This window comes from Tympanuchus pallidicinctus, unplaced genomic scaffold, assembly GCF_026119805.1.
Source record: "Tympanuchus pallidicinctus isolate F22 unplaced genomic scaffold, pur_lepc_1.0 scaffold26, whole genome shotgun sequence".
Classification (NCBI taxonomy): domain Eukaryota; kingdom Metazoa; phylum Chordata; class Aves; order Galliformes; family Phasianidae; genus Tympanuchus; species Tympanuchus pallidicinctus.
Window position 1 is genome coordinate 8686321 of NW_026294743.1, and position 15713 is coordinate 8702033.

Genomic DNA, 15713 nt, shown 5'->3' on the forward strand with positions numbered 1-15713 from the left:
GCACCCTCTCATTTTCCTTGACTGTGCGCCCAAACAGTCAATTTGTTTCCTGCTTATTAAGTTTTCCAATAACTTTTGATGTTTGCCTGAAGTTGTTTGAATTTGAGTCTATGACTTCTCAGATAATTCAAAGTACCATTCTGTGAGTCTTAGTAGCAAGCCTCTTTTGATAGGTGATTTTGTCTTTGAGTCAGTGAAGAATTTTTGCCATGTGTACATGTATGGGAACTGCTGAGTCAGGGACTGAACCTCTGATTGATCACCTGAGGGAAGCCATGAGTCAGCCAGAGGAGCACAGGTGAAGGCAATTCTCATGTGCTGCAGGAAGAGGTGGAGCCTGGCTGCCCCCCTCCTAGACCCATTGAAGAGCTGGCTACCAGTGGAGAAGGATCTTTTCTAGAGATCTGCTCTGCTGGAGTTTTGTAAGTGAGCCCAGGATAGGGGAAAGCTTTTTTTCTGTTTTCTTTTTGTTGTCATAATCTGCTTTGCCAAACTCTCTTGCTTATTTTGTATTTGTAACATCTTAATATTCATTAATTGTGCAGTACATTTGCAAGCTCATTGCTCAGTTAACTTTTCTTGGAAGTAGTGTAGACTAAAATTGTGTTTGTGTAGTTTTGAATCAGTTGTGCTTATTTGCAGCAAAGTCCAAAGATGCATATGAAAGAAAACAAATTCAAAAGCTTCAGACTTTTCATCGTTTGTACGGAAGCACGTTGGAAGGTAGCTCTTCCAAGTTTATTGTATGCCAAAAGGATGCTGCAGGGAAGGCTGCTGGTGCTGTGAAGAAGACTAAAATACGCGTGAGTATATGCAAATTGTTCTTTCCAAATCTATTTTATGTTATCAAAAAAAAACAAAACAAAAAAAAAAAAAAACCAAAAAAAACCAACCATCTCTACTGTTTGAATGCCAGAAATGAAATGTTATACTTCAAATGTGTCACATTGTTAGCTGGGGAAACTTAATTATTTTGTACTATAAATTGTCTAATTGGAAAGAGAAAATTTGTTTCTCTTTGGGATTAGTGGCAGTGAATTTTTAAGAGGCATAAATAAAGACAAGTAGTAAATACCAAGTTTGTGAAGGCTGGTGGGTTTTGGCTCTTGACTGTACTGGAATGTGGAATGGAGGAAACTGCAGTTAATAAATTTTATTTTACTGTAAGAAAGTACTGAGCAGTACTGTGAAATCCATTGTTTGGTTGTTTATTTTCCTCCATCATTTGGAAATAGTCCCCATGAAAGGTTCTGTAAATATTGCTGTTTGTTCTACCTAAGAACTTTTTCAGACATCACAGGGTATGTACTTGCACACTAATGAACAGGAGTGAGTAATAGGAATTTAAATAATACTTCATTATTAAGTACTGTACTGTAAGGTTTAGATTATCATCTATAAACCATATATAGAATAATTTTGTTCAAGTAAGATGGAACTCTGAATTTTATTTAATTTTATTTAATGCATTTTAAAAAAACCCTTGTTACTACAATTACTATTACTGTAAGTAAAAACAAACAAACAAAATCCTCAGGTATCTGCTATTTATTTTTTCCATGTCTGTGTGCTTTTAGACTACTTGTGATGATAGTGTTTATTGATATCTAAAGTAAAGAATAGGTAAGGTTTTGAGCAGCATGCTGTGATTCAGAAATAGTCTCCTTCAGAATTGAATAATAATTTCAAGAGCTGCCAAATGACAACGTACCACAAAGGTGAATTGCAAACTATAATATATCCTGTGTTTATGGATTAGTTTTTTCAGATGATGTTTCCACATAATTGTTATTAATTTTGAAATTTCTTTGCATAGAAAAGCAAAGCAGAAATAATTATGGACGAAAACAACAGGCGACTAAAAGCTAAAGAAGAAAAGAAAGAACAGGAGCAATGGAAAACCTTGCAGATACCAATGGAGAAGGAAATAAAAGAAAATCTGACAGTTGGAATAAATAAGCTGGAAAAGTTTCTCAAGACAGTTAAAAGTAAATCTGTGAAATTCAGCATAGAAATATCAGGATTGTCGGCCTGTGTAGAAGCATGGAAAAAACACTGCAGAAAACAAGGTATGATAACCAAGTGCGTGCTCAATGTTCAGCTTGCGCTCACCTCAACCTATTGAGTACATCTGTACTTTCTCAGTAGGAATAAAGGCATGTAAATACTCTCTTGTCCTGGGAGCAGTAATGGTGCTTTTAAGTGTTGGCAGGCATTAATCCCTATCTGCAATTTCAAAATCCCTCAAAGGAGACACAAACAATCTGCTGAAAATAGATTTCAGCTATTTTTCTGTTTTTCCTTTTAAACATTACATACATGATTTATTGTATTTATCTTTAATGAGTGTGAGTTATGCACACTACAGTATGACTATATTGAGATGGATTGTTAAGTAGCTGACTGAGTAAACTCATAATCTGAATCATGCTGATTATTATAGAAATCCATGCTACTGTCTCTTGCTGTCTTCAGTCTCACTAGAATCAACTTATCCAGTCCATCCTTTTGGTTTAGAGAATCCAGTCTCGCTGCTGGAAATATACTGGGGTGACCTGTAAACATTGGAGGGAAATATTACTCAATCCTATTAGCTGCATAAACCTGAGTCAATGAAGAAAATGGGGAGCTTCTGTTACCGAATACATGCAAGAAGTACAACTTCCTTTAATAGTGAGTTAGATTTGTTTGGATGCTTGCTGTTCGACAGCGGTTGCCACGTGTGAGTTATGCTGTGGTAGTCTCTAATTGTATTTCTAAGTTGCCATAAACATGGCTGGTTGGATAAGATCTGCTCTAAAAATACCTAATATAAGAAGACTCCCTATGATACAGTTAGCTGTCAAATAACTACTGAAGTTTTACTTTTCTTTTTTTTTTTTTTTTTTTTTGAAAGGAAGCAAACCTGAAGACTTAAGCATTGCTGTCCAAGTTATGAGGAGAATTCATATACTCCTTGAAAAATATCAAGATCTTTTAGAGAAATCACACTTACAGAAGCTGAGTCAGTATCTACAACTTCTTGGATTTGAGAATTTGGCATGTACTCTGACTGGCCAGGTAACTTTCTAGTGTTCGTGTAGCTTCATGTGAGAGCGGGGTTGGTCTCATCTCAAGGTAGCAGATGACAGGACGAGGGGAAATGGCCTAAAGTTGTGCCAGGGGAGGTTTAGGTTGGATGTCAGGAAAAACTTCTTTACAGAAAGAGTTGTTAAGCCTGGAATAGGCTGCCCAGGGATGTGGTTGAGTCCCTATCCCTGGATGTGTTTAAGAACCGTTTGGATGTGGTGCTCAGGGACATGATTCAGCAGAGGGCTGTTAGAGTTAGGGCAGCGTGGTCGGGTTGTGGTTGGACACGATGAACTTTAAGGTCTTTTCCAACCTGAGCAAGTCTACGATTCTATGTTGTAATGTGTCATGCTTTGGTAGTCAGCTTTCAGGATTGGGTATGTAATCACACACATTTATGAATAACAAAATTTTTATTCCTTAAGTAGAATGTGCGTACCATACATTAGAACTGAAAGCTTTACAAAATTTAGAATAACAGTTAGTCGTTATAATAGGTTTCTTTCCCTAGCTTGGATTCCTTGCACAGTCACAGCAGGCTCAAGAAGAGAAAAAGTAGTATAGTCTGAGAAGTATGTACCTACAGTAGCTCAAGGAAGCCAAGCTCTGTCTGCTAGATAGTTTTGTTAGCTTATCTCACAACAAAAGCAACCACAACAGCAGCTGCTGGAAGACATTAATTACAAACATGTAGCCTCCAGATATGACTCTGACACTAGGCTACAACAGACAAAGTTGTTTAAAAATTACCTACAATTTCATACATTTTCGAGGCTGAATTCCACAGAGGAGGGGAGGGGGAAAACATAACATTTTCAGAATCTTTTTGAAATTTAATATGACCTTACAGATGAGAGAAGGAAGAGATGATGGGAGTAGAAGCAACTATGATATTGAGGTGGGACCAGCTCGCTTTCAGCTGCAATACATGGACTATTACTTGCTCAGAGAAGAGAGGAATGATCCAGATCCCCGAGTGGAACACTTCATACCAGACACATGGCAGGTATTGAAGCAAATCTATTTGTACGTAGAGTTATTGGAAGTGACCTTGTTTCATTTAAAAATAGTCATTATTATCCTACTTGTGAAAAGTAGTGTTTCTCTAAGCTTAACTAAGACAGCAGATAACTTTGTAAGTGTTGTGTTTGTACTGAGGGCTTTGCAACGAAGAGCTTAGCTGAAGGCATTCAACATACGTAATGCCAGGTCACAGAATCACAGAATTGTAGTGGTTGGAAGGGACCTCCAGAGATCATCGAGTCCAACCCCCCTGCCAAAGCAGGTTCCCTACAGCAGGTTCCCTCAGCAGGTCCATGAGCTTCTGCTGAGTATCTGATGATTAGTTCAAGCTACTGTTCTCCCTACTTGTCTGTAAGGAACGGCTTATAGTGTCAGATGAGAAAAAAACTTCTTCAAAGAGCAGCAAATCTAACTGAAGTCTTTTTATTGTTAGGTTGGGGAGGTCAGCTAAATTTGCCACTTTTCTGATATCTACAAACTAGTCACTTGCTTGAGGAGCAATTTGAAAGATGGTGTATATATTGATAGTGTTACCACTAATTTTTCTTTTCAATGCTCTTCCTTCCATCCTTTAACATACCTGTTGAGAAAGCAAAGACGAATACAGTAGTAGAGAAGAAAACCAATTAATAAACAATGTATGTGAAGATCATAAGAGAGAATTTAACAGTACTGAGTAAATAGTACAATGCAATAAAAAGTAGTGCTTTGTAAAACAACAATGAAGTTTTTGAATCTAAATTTTACACTGAGTTAACTGGCTTTATTTTTTGTTTTAAAATTCCCAGTTTCGGAATGCAAGTGTTGTGGTATCAGTATCTGTTGGAGTAAATAATGGAAACAATCAAGTCAGAATTGTTAGTTCTGCTTTTTCTGCTAACCGTCTGAGGGGGTGAAATAAATACAGCCATAAAACAACTAGGTTAACTTTGACCTCCAGTAGTCCCAAATTGCTATTAGAAGTCTGTATGTTTTAAAAAAGCCTTTCTCACAGAGCTGTTTTACTCAGTGAGAACATATTAACAAGACACTTGGATATAAATTACTACTCTTCTCTTAGCGAGAACTTCTTGATGCTGTGGATAATAACGAGTCTGCAGTGATAGTTGCTCCCACATCATCAGGAAAAACATATGCTTCCTATTATTGCATGGAGAAAGTTCTGAAAACGAGTGATGAAGGAGTAGTTGTCTACGTTGCTCCTACCAAGGTAAGGCTACGTCCTACTACGTATTCTATACGTTGACTCCATCTTTCAGTATAATTCTAAAACCACTGAGAGTAACTTATTACACTTATTTAGTTGATGTATGTCTTTTTTTTAATTGTGAATGTGTAATTAAGAACATTAACAAAGAATCTTGAAAACGATTATGTTCATGTAGGATTTATATTTGTCTGTTGCTGTATATATAGCTGTTGTAAGGTCAGGAACACCAATATGTATTGAAGTCCTTAGAAGCAGAGTGTTTAGAAAATGGTGAGAGTAGTGAAAGCATATAAACTGTATGTGAAAGTGATATTGGAATAGAACAACGATCAAGCAAGTAATTTCATTCCAAATGAGAGAACTCTTAGGGAACCTCAAGAAGAATCTTGTGAAACTCTTGCCTGTTGTGGTATTTTATTTTTTTAATGCAAATTCTATTCTGCTAGTTAGAAATGGACTTAAAAGCTGAGACACAGTGTCTTAACTTCTTCCAGAACTTAGTGCGGTGTTAACTTATAGCTTGTAGACACAGCACAACATCATCTTTTTTTTTTTTTTTTATTGTTAGCAGCTCTAAAAATCATCATGATACTGAAGTAATACTACATAATTCACTTCATGGAACACTCAAGTGCTTTGCAAGCATGAGTATAACTGAATGTCAAGAACTATATCTGTTCAAAGTTGATAATACATTACACAGTACATGATAATTTCACTTATTAACATTAGTGCCCAAACAAGATACTTGTATGTAATATCAAATGCCTTCAGGCGTACGCTGTTTAGTTATATTAATGACTTGCTTCACTTAAGGCACTTGTAAACCAAGTGGTGGGATCTGTATACAGTCGGTTCACCAAGAAACTTCCAGATGGATTGGTGGTGTGTGGAGTCTTCACACGAGATTATCGCCACGATGTCATGAATTCTCAGGTATGTTTTTATGGGTGTTTTAACACAGAGTAGTAATGACTTCTGCATTTCATCTGGCTCCTGAAAATATTAACTTTCATTGTAATAGTTGTACCATCACTAAATACCAAGCTCAGAAAAAAATCTAAAGATGCTTGTACTGCTCACCAGGAACCTTCACTTTGGTGCACACAAATGTGCCTGTTCATCCTTAGAGGATATGCCATTGAACAACCTCTGAATTCCTTGGTCTCAGGCATGCATCTGATGTAAATGCAGACAAATCAAGGTGTTTTTTTTTTCCATTATTTTCATGATGGCGTGACTTTTCCTATTATTTATAAAATTTGATGATAGGCTGATTTTTTTTTTTTTTTTAAGGGGAGCGTGCCTTTTTTTTTTTTCATTAAGTCTCACAGTGGAAAATTTGAACAGATTGTTCAGTATTTTACTTTATGCCCATTGCCTCGTGTCCTGTTGGTGGACACCACTGAAAAGAGCCCTTTTCTCTCTGCTTTACGTACTCTCTTTACATTTATATACTTTGAGAAGGATCAGGTAAGATCTCACCATTAAACAGTATCCTCTCTCCTCACCTTCCAGCACGGTTACATCATAGTACAATTTTATCAAGTTGGTCAGGCATGATTGCCTCTTGAAGGATGGTGAAGGCATGCTGACTACTCCTAATGACTTTGCTGTCTTTCATGTGCCTGGAAATGGTTTCAAGGGTTAATGGTTCCCCAGGGATCAAGCTGAAGTTGACAGGCCTGGAGTCCTCTGCTTCCTCTTTGTTGCCTTTCTAGAAGGCAGTAGTGAAAAATTACTTGTTTTTTGCCTACCTTAAAAATAATTAGGTATTTCATTGGAATTTTTTCCAGCATGCAGTCTATCCTGTTATGTTTGATTAGCCAATTTACTTGAAAATAACACTTCACAAACTTCTATTTCTAGATACTAGTGACTGTGCCTCAGTGTTTAGAAATTTTGATGCTGTCTCCTCATGGCCAGAGTTGGACCAAACGAATACAATACATTATATTTGATGAGGTGTGTATATTCAATAGTCATCAATTGTGAAATGAAAAAGCAGAAGAAAGAAGTCAACAATTCAATTCATTACATACAGGATAGCTGGCAAAAACTTCAGAACTATTATTTTTGACTCGCTTGCTTTTATTGTTACCTGACGAACTTCACTTATTACAATGCAAGATCTGAATCCTCTGGTAGTCCTTAAGGGGACTTTAGGTTCAATGAAAGTTAACAGGAATTCCCCTTATGTTTCTCTTATTCCAGTCATTCGAAAAACTAAAGGCCATCACTGTAGCTTTGAAATTGGGATCTGGAGGTACTGCAGGCTTGAATCATTCGTTTTTCTTGTCACGTATTTGCCAATTTTCTGATTAATGATGATTAATCTTGCTGCAATTAAAATTTGTACAGGATCCTTTCTTGTATATCAGATTAATTGCTAAAGATGTGAGTAAATATCTAGACTATGTACTGTGAAAACAGTATTGAAATATAGGCTGCTCAACTGTCCAGTGAGGTCTGGAGAGAGATGTATCCATTTCATTTGCATCTCACTGTTGTTAGTTAGAGTGTAAAAAGTGTTCAGTAATGTTCTTCTCGAAGTTCTGTAGGAAAACTGTAGTGAAGCAACTCTTTTTGGGTTCACTTTGAGAAGGAACACTTAATTTCTTTGTTTCAATTCTTTTTCTTTTCCTGAAAATACAGATTCATTGTCTTGGTGGTGAAATTGGAGCAGAGGTTTGGGAGCATCTTCTGGTAACAATTCGGTGCCCATTTTTGGCTCTCTCTGCTACTATCAGTAATCCAGATCACCTGACTGAGTATGCTTGGAGATTTTAGATTCACAAGAGCTTATTTAAACTGGATTTGAGTTGTCTTAAACAGCTCTCAATTACTATTGAGAGGCAGAGTTGGAATTGCTTTTATGTATTGTACATAATTGACACTAAGTTATGTAACTCTTTACTCTCTGCAGTGAGAATAGGCATTGCTATTACCTATGGCTCTTTAAATGAGCTGGGCAGAAGAATTTAGGATGCTTTTGAATCTATTTGGTTTGCCAAAACCAAATAAGTATCCTTGTCTATTACCAGTCAAGTAGAACACTGTCACTATATGCATATGTGTGCATGTATGTGTATGATGGTGCTATGCCACATTTATGAGCAGCACCATGGGATAAGCTGGGGAAAATACCTCTGAGATGGTGAAAGACTGGAAATTCTGTAGGAGAAACAGAAGAAAGTTGTAATTCCTCTATAGTTCTTAAAAAATATTTTGAAGAAAAATTTTATGACTTTTATTCTTGAAGGTGGCTACAGTCTGTGAAAAGGTATTGGCAGTGTGCTGATAATAAAATAGAAGGAAGCTCTACCGACTCAGAGAAGAATTTTGCAGGGAAGTATAAAGGAAGATCTACAGTAAAAGAACAGAAAAAATCATACCGTGTTAGATTAGGTGAGTATTGGGATGTTCATCTAACTAGTAAATGAATATAGTGTCCTTTTTGCTATTACTTTAATCATACTGCATGAAGGTAATAATGTAAATATAGATGTAGATATTTATATTTCAAAAATAAGTATTGCAGTTGTAAGTACTTTTAAAAACAAACAATTGTATCCTTACATTTTTGTTTCTTCACAGTCCTGTATGAAGAAAGATACAATGATTTGGAGAAGCATGTGTGTTCTCTAACGGGCAGTGATTTTGTCATTGAACATTTTCACCCTTGTGCTGCATTAACAGTCAATCATGTAAGTATTGCACTGATGACAAAAATGTTGCTCAAACGTTGCACTGAATCCAAGACTGCAAGCTGATTATTTTCTTTCTTTATTTTTTTTTTTTTTAACTCCTTGCAGATTGAGAACTATGGTATTCCTTCAGATCTTTCCCTGTCTCCAAGGGAGAGCGTTCAGCTGTATGACACAATGGTAAAAGTCTGGCAGAAGTGGCCAAGGGCACAGGTGGGTCTAAAGAGCTGCAGACAGGAAATGTAAAAGTAATAACTTGGTCAAGTACTGCGGTGTTCTATAATGATGTTGTTTTCAAGGAGATGGATCCTGAGGAATTTGTCTCCTTCAAGAATAAGGTAGTGATAAAAAAGATGGATGTGAGGAAATATGAACAGGAACTGAAGAAAGAGTTAAGCAACTGGATTGCAGTTGGACAAAGACAGAAGGTAACTATTGTTAGAGGAGTGCGTTTTTAAGCTTATGTGCAGATGTAATGTAATTACAGCATAATTGAAATTATTTCATGATAATTACTGGAGCTTCTACTTCGACAATTACTTTTTATTAGTATTAACTATTGTTGTACTAAAAGAGAAGCACTAAGATGAGTGGAATTTGATAAGCTTTTTCAAGGTTATGTTTTCACAAGATTCTCAGGGAATCAGATGTCTGGTATTGACACGAAATTTGAAGTTGAGAATACTTCAGGTACCTACACCAGTTACTGTATTGTACCACTGTTCTGCTACTTCAGTCTACCTCTTTTGGTTCTCATTTAGCTGCTCATTTGAAACTTTTTGTGAAAACTTTCTACGTAAAAGATAAAGCAATGGGTGAAAGATCAAGTCTTTGGTAGCCATATGTTGTTATATCATAAAAAGAAGTGTAAGGAGGTTCTGAATCAATAATAAGTATAAAAGAAAGAATGTAGGGGGTGGTGGGGGGGTTGGGGGGGGGGCAACAACAAACCAGACTTCTTGATTTGACTCTGAAATGTGAAAATATAATTGATGTGTTAGAAATACTTCGCTATTTCCACAGTGATGGTAGCCAAGAATTTGCGTTTTGAGTTATTGCTGAAGTTTGTTAATGCTTTGCAGGGCTTTTAAGTCTGTAAGCCATGAGGCAGTACTGCATGATTTAAAATATCTGGGCTGATAGAAACTGCCTTCCAGGCAGAAGTTTCTGGTATTAAAATATCCTTAATAATAATGCTTTGGTCAGGTGAATGAGGTACTGGAGGACTTAAGGCCCAAACCTGTGGATTGTTCAGAACGTGACAAGTGGAAGAAGTTTGCATGCTTTGTTGATAAATTGCATGAAATGGGTAAATTGCCTGCTATATTTTTTATGTAAGTATTTACTTTGCCTATATTATGTGTTCATTGTCTAGAGAAAAATTGGAAGATGCTGTTCATTTGGTTTTCGTTTTGTTGGTTTTAAAGTGTATGAAATAAAGACTCACAAGCTCTATCATCCCATTTATCTTTATGTGGGACTTTTTATTTTTATCTGTGTTTATGGGTCTGAAGATTTAAATGAAGTAAAACTGTGAATGAATTACTGTCTGGAAAGGTTAGAATCTATGAGTGATATGATGGGAAATTATGAGAAGCTGAATCACACTGAAGTAAGAGTTGAATTCTCCATTAGCTTTGCTCCTGTGTGTTAAGTGTAAGTTCAGCTCTTTATTTAGAGTTTGAAGAGTGTGCGTAGGTGCAGGCTTGATAGGGAAAAGGATGAAATGAGCTTCTATGAATGTATCTTTTGTTATGATTTCACTGCAAAACCTCTGTCAACCTAGTTTTTTATCCAGTGAAATGGAGCAATTAACCCATCTTGAATACATCTGAGATGTAACTTCACAAAGCATCAAATGGGCACAACCTACTGACAACATAATCAATGCTTTTCAAAGTATCAGTAGTACGTTAACACTGATCTTAATATTGAAAAGAAGCTACTTAGCATTACACGGAGTTGTCCAGTGCTAAGAAACAGTCACATAAGGTAGAATGTTTTCTTATCCCAATATGGAGCCTTGCTCTTCCTTGCAATGGACAATTTAGTAGTTGGGGGAGAATGCTAGCTGCCATTTCATTTCTTACAAGTTTGTGCTGATAAAAAAGCATTTCTGAAAGAACGCTAGAAAGGAAGAAGCAAAAGTGAGTATACAGGTTGTCAGAATCTCTAAATGCTAGCAACGGTTTCTTTTTGTATTTTGAGTGACAGTCTAGTTGAAAAATAGTGTTGTGTCTGCTTTCAAGTTCAAACCAATAGATTTCAAAATTACCAGCAGATATTTGTAAATCCTTCATTTAAGGAGTGATTTCACAGCTGCTTTATGAACTGCAGCATCGTTTTGGGGCAGTAGGAAGTTAGGAAGTTTTTCGGAAGTTTTTCTCTTCACAGAGTAAGAGAAGTGGCTTATTCTCATCTGCTGTGGAATGATGGGTTCTTAGAAATTTTTGGTGATGTATGGCTCTTACAAGGCACTGTGTGTGGAGTGTGAATCCTCTGTTCAGTAACTAATTATAACGAAATGATCACTGTGGGATGAGTACACATTGCAGACCGGTGGGTGTGGAGGCGTAACCTAGTAACATGAAGTTGGGATTTGAAGTAGAGAGATGAATTATCTGATGCTGTTTTAAGGATTTGGTGTAATGTAACAGCTCTTCGTGGACCTCCTGTGTGCTGTGTTCTGACAAGGGATGAGCATCAAACAGGTTTTTTTTATAAACTTGTATCTTTTTATGTGTCCAAGTCCTGAGAATTTGTGAGGCAGATGAAAGGGATTTGGAGTCCTCAGAAACAGATGCTGACTTGAAATAGTAGATTGCTATTTGTTGACGGTGGTAAGCTTTTTCCATCCTAATTCATCAATAGCTCAAGCAAGTGATCACCAATTATGGTATCAGGTCAGCATGGAATTAATAGAGACTCCTGAAAGAGCAGGTATTGAAGTTCCAGCAGCCTAATTGCTTTTGTGGCCTTTGGTAGGGAGAACATTACTTGGAGCCCTCTTCTCTTAAAAACACCAGGGAAAGGAATGTACTGGCACCACACTTTTACTTACGTGGCTGAATAAATTGATTCACTCCCAAGGAATCAAGCCTAAATGGGAAATATTTGTTATTGAGCTCTGTCATTCATGAAGAAAGTTTAAGCAAGAGTTGTTAAGATCTGTGTTTGGCCTTTACAAGTATAAAATCCTTCAGTATTTGCTCTTGTTCTTGGTGACTGCTGGATTTGAATGACTTGCGAGTATTCTAACAGACTAAGGATGCAGCCTCTTGCCAGGTGTTTGTGAACACTTCTTAGTGTTAGTCAACATGATCTGCTGTCAATCCTTATTGCAACAAGGATTTGATAACTGCTTACTGAGGGTGAAGCTGGTATAGTCCTTATCCTTGTTAAGCTTCGAACAGCGCCGTGTTGGAAAGGCTATGAGGAAGAACAGCTAAGTAGAAGACCAGAAGAAACAGGCATTGATTTTTTTTTTTTTTTTTTCAACTGGTTAGTTGAGAAGGATTAAAATTATTTAAGGGAGGATTGAGCATGCTTTCTGCAAATAATTTAATGGCACAATCATTTTATATATGGCCACTCAGATCAGAAATAAATGCAGTTAGTAAGTGAATGGTGGGCTATGATGTGGTTCTTGCCAGCCTGGTCCAGTAACTGGCGATCCTGCCCATGACAAGGGTGTTAAAACCAGATGATTTTTGAGGTCCTTTTCAACCCAGGCCACTCTAATTCTATGATTTAACAATCAGCTAGTAATGTACTTCCAGTTAATGCTAATAACTGTGGTTGGGTAAAAAGTCTTGCTGAGTATTACTGTAACAGCATTCATTACGTACGCTTAGAAATAAAGAGCTCTATTAGAGTTGTCCTAACTGATGTGTATTGCTTTAAGATTTGGCTTAGATTCAGTGGAAACAGCAGCCAGGAATGTCTTCCTGAATTTGCTGGAAAAACAAGGCAATGAATGTGACCCTAGAATGGAGAAGGAAAAAGAAGATATAAAGAAGAAATTAAGGAAAGTGAATAAAACACTAATGAAATCTGAGAACATGTAAGTATTAGAACTTAGTGTGCTATTGTCGAGCTTACACAGAGTACAACAGAGTAAAATTTTGTATTAAGCTATTTCTGGGAATGTACCTTATGATGTGATGGGGAATGTACCCCATACCAAGCAGCCAGTTGCAGTTGCTTTAGCAACCCGCATGGTGGGTATTAAATAGCAGCACCTAGTGCATAGATGGAGAAAGGAAATACTAGCGTGGCTGATACTGGGTAAAGTGCTGGTGCTACAGCATGAGGATGAGAGAGAGACTTGAATGTATGAGGTCAGCCACTGGGGAAGAACACATTGATAGCTTGATTTCACTGGGTCTGGTTATATTAGTGCATCTTTGAAATGCGGGTACACCTGGCTGATGAAATGCTCTTAAAAAATGTGACAGCATTTTGCTTTGATTATACTTTGACTTTGCTCTAGTTTTCCACTTGCTTGTTTCGTGATCATGTGGTGTAAAATCTGACCTTAGTACTAATGAGTTAAAATCCAGTATGAGTTTAGACTCAATGGCTTGAAAGCCTGCTTCTGGTTTCCTTCTCTTCAAATCCTTCCCCAGATCTCTACAGTCCATGTAGTTATTTGCAGTAAATTGATCACGTTTCTTTTTAATGTTGAATTTTTTTTTACTGTGCAATAGTGATAGCTTACTAATTTGCTAAGCAAGGTATTTGTAGTTGCCGTGTTCACCATTTTTCATTTTCTTTATATCACCATAATTCCTTCCTTCTCCTTTGCCCAGAATTATTCACTGTTTTGCATACCAGCCAAGTTAAAATGGAGACGTTAGCATTATAAGTAATTCTACATGAAGACATCTACCTTCATTTTTGAGCCTACAGTTCGAAAGAGAACACATATGAATCTTTAAGAACCCAAAGTATGTATTAAAATACAAATAGGTATGTTAAAGAAATAATCTTTTTAATTGTATGTTTTAAACAGCGATATCAAAAAGGTGAAACCTAGTAAAATGGAAAGCATGGTGATGCTTTTGTCTATGAAAAAACAGCTACAGGAAAGACTTAACAAGCTCACTGCAATCCCTTCTATGTGTACTTATGCTGATCCTAAAGCAGTGGATGAAGATGTAAGTAATTGATAATCCCATTTATGGTCTTCTATGTTTTAAAATGCTTGGATTAGTGCACAAATCATAAAATGCACATAGTAAGTGATGCAATTGCTATTGATAACAATACTCACTAACTTTGTGAAATAATCTGGATTCTGAATTTGATTCCAGGTCTCAATCTTACATAATTTTATTTTGGAGATGTATGGAGCAACTTTCATTCTACCAACTGTCAACTCATCACCACCGTGCCCACCACAACTGTCCCTATAGTCTATGTACTGGAACTACACCCTATACAGGTGGCTACCTGTATGCATTTATTGAAAACCCTCAAGGGTGGTGACTCTACTGCTTCTTTAGGCATCTTCTTCAAATGCCCTGTCAAATGCTTGGACTCGAATGGCTAAGAGATCAATTTCATTTTCAGTGTGGACATTTGGTGATGATTAATGCTTGATGCTTTTTTTTTTTTATTTGTAGACTTTGAGGAAGATTTTTTACCGGCTTAGGTTTCAGAGAAATGGTTATCTGCATCAAATGCTGGCACGGAGGGGCATTGGGTATCATCACGGAGCTATGGCCATGAGGGAAAGGCAAACGGTGGAGATGCTTTTCAGGCTGGGATATATCAAGGTTGGAAAATCGAGTTTAATTTAGCTTTTTAAGCTTCGTTTCTCCATACTAGTAAACAAAGTTTAGTGTATCACATAACAGCGGTAAATGTAAGGTGAATATTACAGACTTTTAAGAAATCTGATATTGCCCTTTCTCATATGTAGCTGTATTTAATATTTTACAGGTGGTCACAGCTACTTCAACACTCGCTCTAGGGATCAACATGCCATGTAGGTCTGTGGTCTTTGCTGATGATTCTGTCTTCTTAGATGCACTAAATTACAGGCAGGTATGTGTGCAGAACATGTGCTATTTATATTACAAGAGAAATAGATGCATAGCTGTCATAACACAAATACAGATGTCTTTTCTTTTACATGTACTTCTGGATAAGTACTGAATTTTAGCTGTTTACCTTGGCGACAAAAATGATTTTAGCTACTGTGATTTTACTAATGTATCAGAACTGATGGCCCACAAGTAACATGAATCCTCAAAAGACCTATTTCACGAACAAAAGCATTGTAATTGCTCTGTAAATAAGATGCATAGAGTTTTTTTTCGTTTACGGGAGTCAGCACAAACAAAAGGTGTTTTGTTCTAGCTTTTCCTTACCGATTTTTAATAAAAAACAAAAACAATGCTTTAAGAACAGTCAGTGGGGATACAGTGATGAAGATAAACAGCACTGACTAAATCTGGACCTCTGAGTTAATTCCATCTTGGAATGCACTATGCAAATGCAGTAATGCATTTGCCTCCAGCTATTTGACAGTCTAGCAGATAGGCTTCAGACTCTTCATTAGCCCATTTCCTGCTCTTCTGCTACTTTTCAAGCCTGTGTTATCGTGAAGTACTTCTAGTTTGCCTCTGGCTCAGGATCAAAGCTGCCAATGCAGCTGAAAGCATCAGCTGGAGGGTAGCTCTCAAAGAGAGAGTGTA

The 15713-nt window shown here is 36.9% G+C and overlaps 1 protein-coding gene across 4 annotated transcripts in view; it reads left to right on the forward strand.

Annotated features, from left to right (window-relative positions):
- Positions 1–15713, forward strand: part of DDX60 (DExD/H-box helicase 60) — a 41012-nt gene that overhangs the window by 15911 nt on the left and 9388 nt on the right. For all 4 annotated transcript variants that reach the window (XM_052690137.1, XM_052690140.1, XM_052690138.1 and 1 more), the window contains 17 exons: positions 643–803; positions 1817–2069; positions 2897–3060; positions 3920–4075; positions 5153–5302; positions 6119–6238; positions 7172–7267; positions 7958–8073; positions 8565–8710; positions 8900–9009; positions 9118–9222; positions 9309–9437; positions 10216–10343; positions 12914–13072; positions 14024–14168; positions 14637–14789; positions 14956–15060. In XM_052690137.1, coding sequence (XP_052546097.1) covers positions 643–803; positions 1817–2069; positions 2897–3060; positions 3920–4075; positions 5153–5302; positions 6119–6238; positions 7172–7267; positions 7958–8073; positions 8565–8710; positions 8900–9009; positions 9118–9222; positions 9309–9437; positions 10216–10343; positions 12914–13072; positions 14024–14168; positions 14637–14789; positions 14956–15060 — 2396 coding nt within the window. The remainder of the gene's footprint in view (positions 1–642; positions 804–1816; positions 2070–2896; positions 3061–3919; positions 4076–5152; positions 5303–6118; positions 6239–7171; positions 7268–7957; positions 8074–8564; positions 8711–8899; positions 9010–9117; positions 9223–9308; positions 9438–10215; positions 10344–12913; positions 13073–14023; positions 14169–14636; positions 14790–14955; positions 15061–15713) is intronic.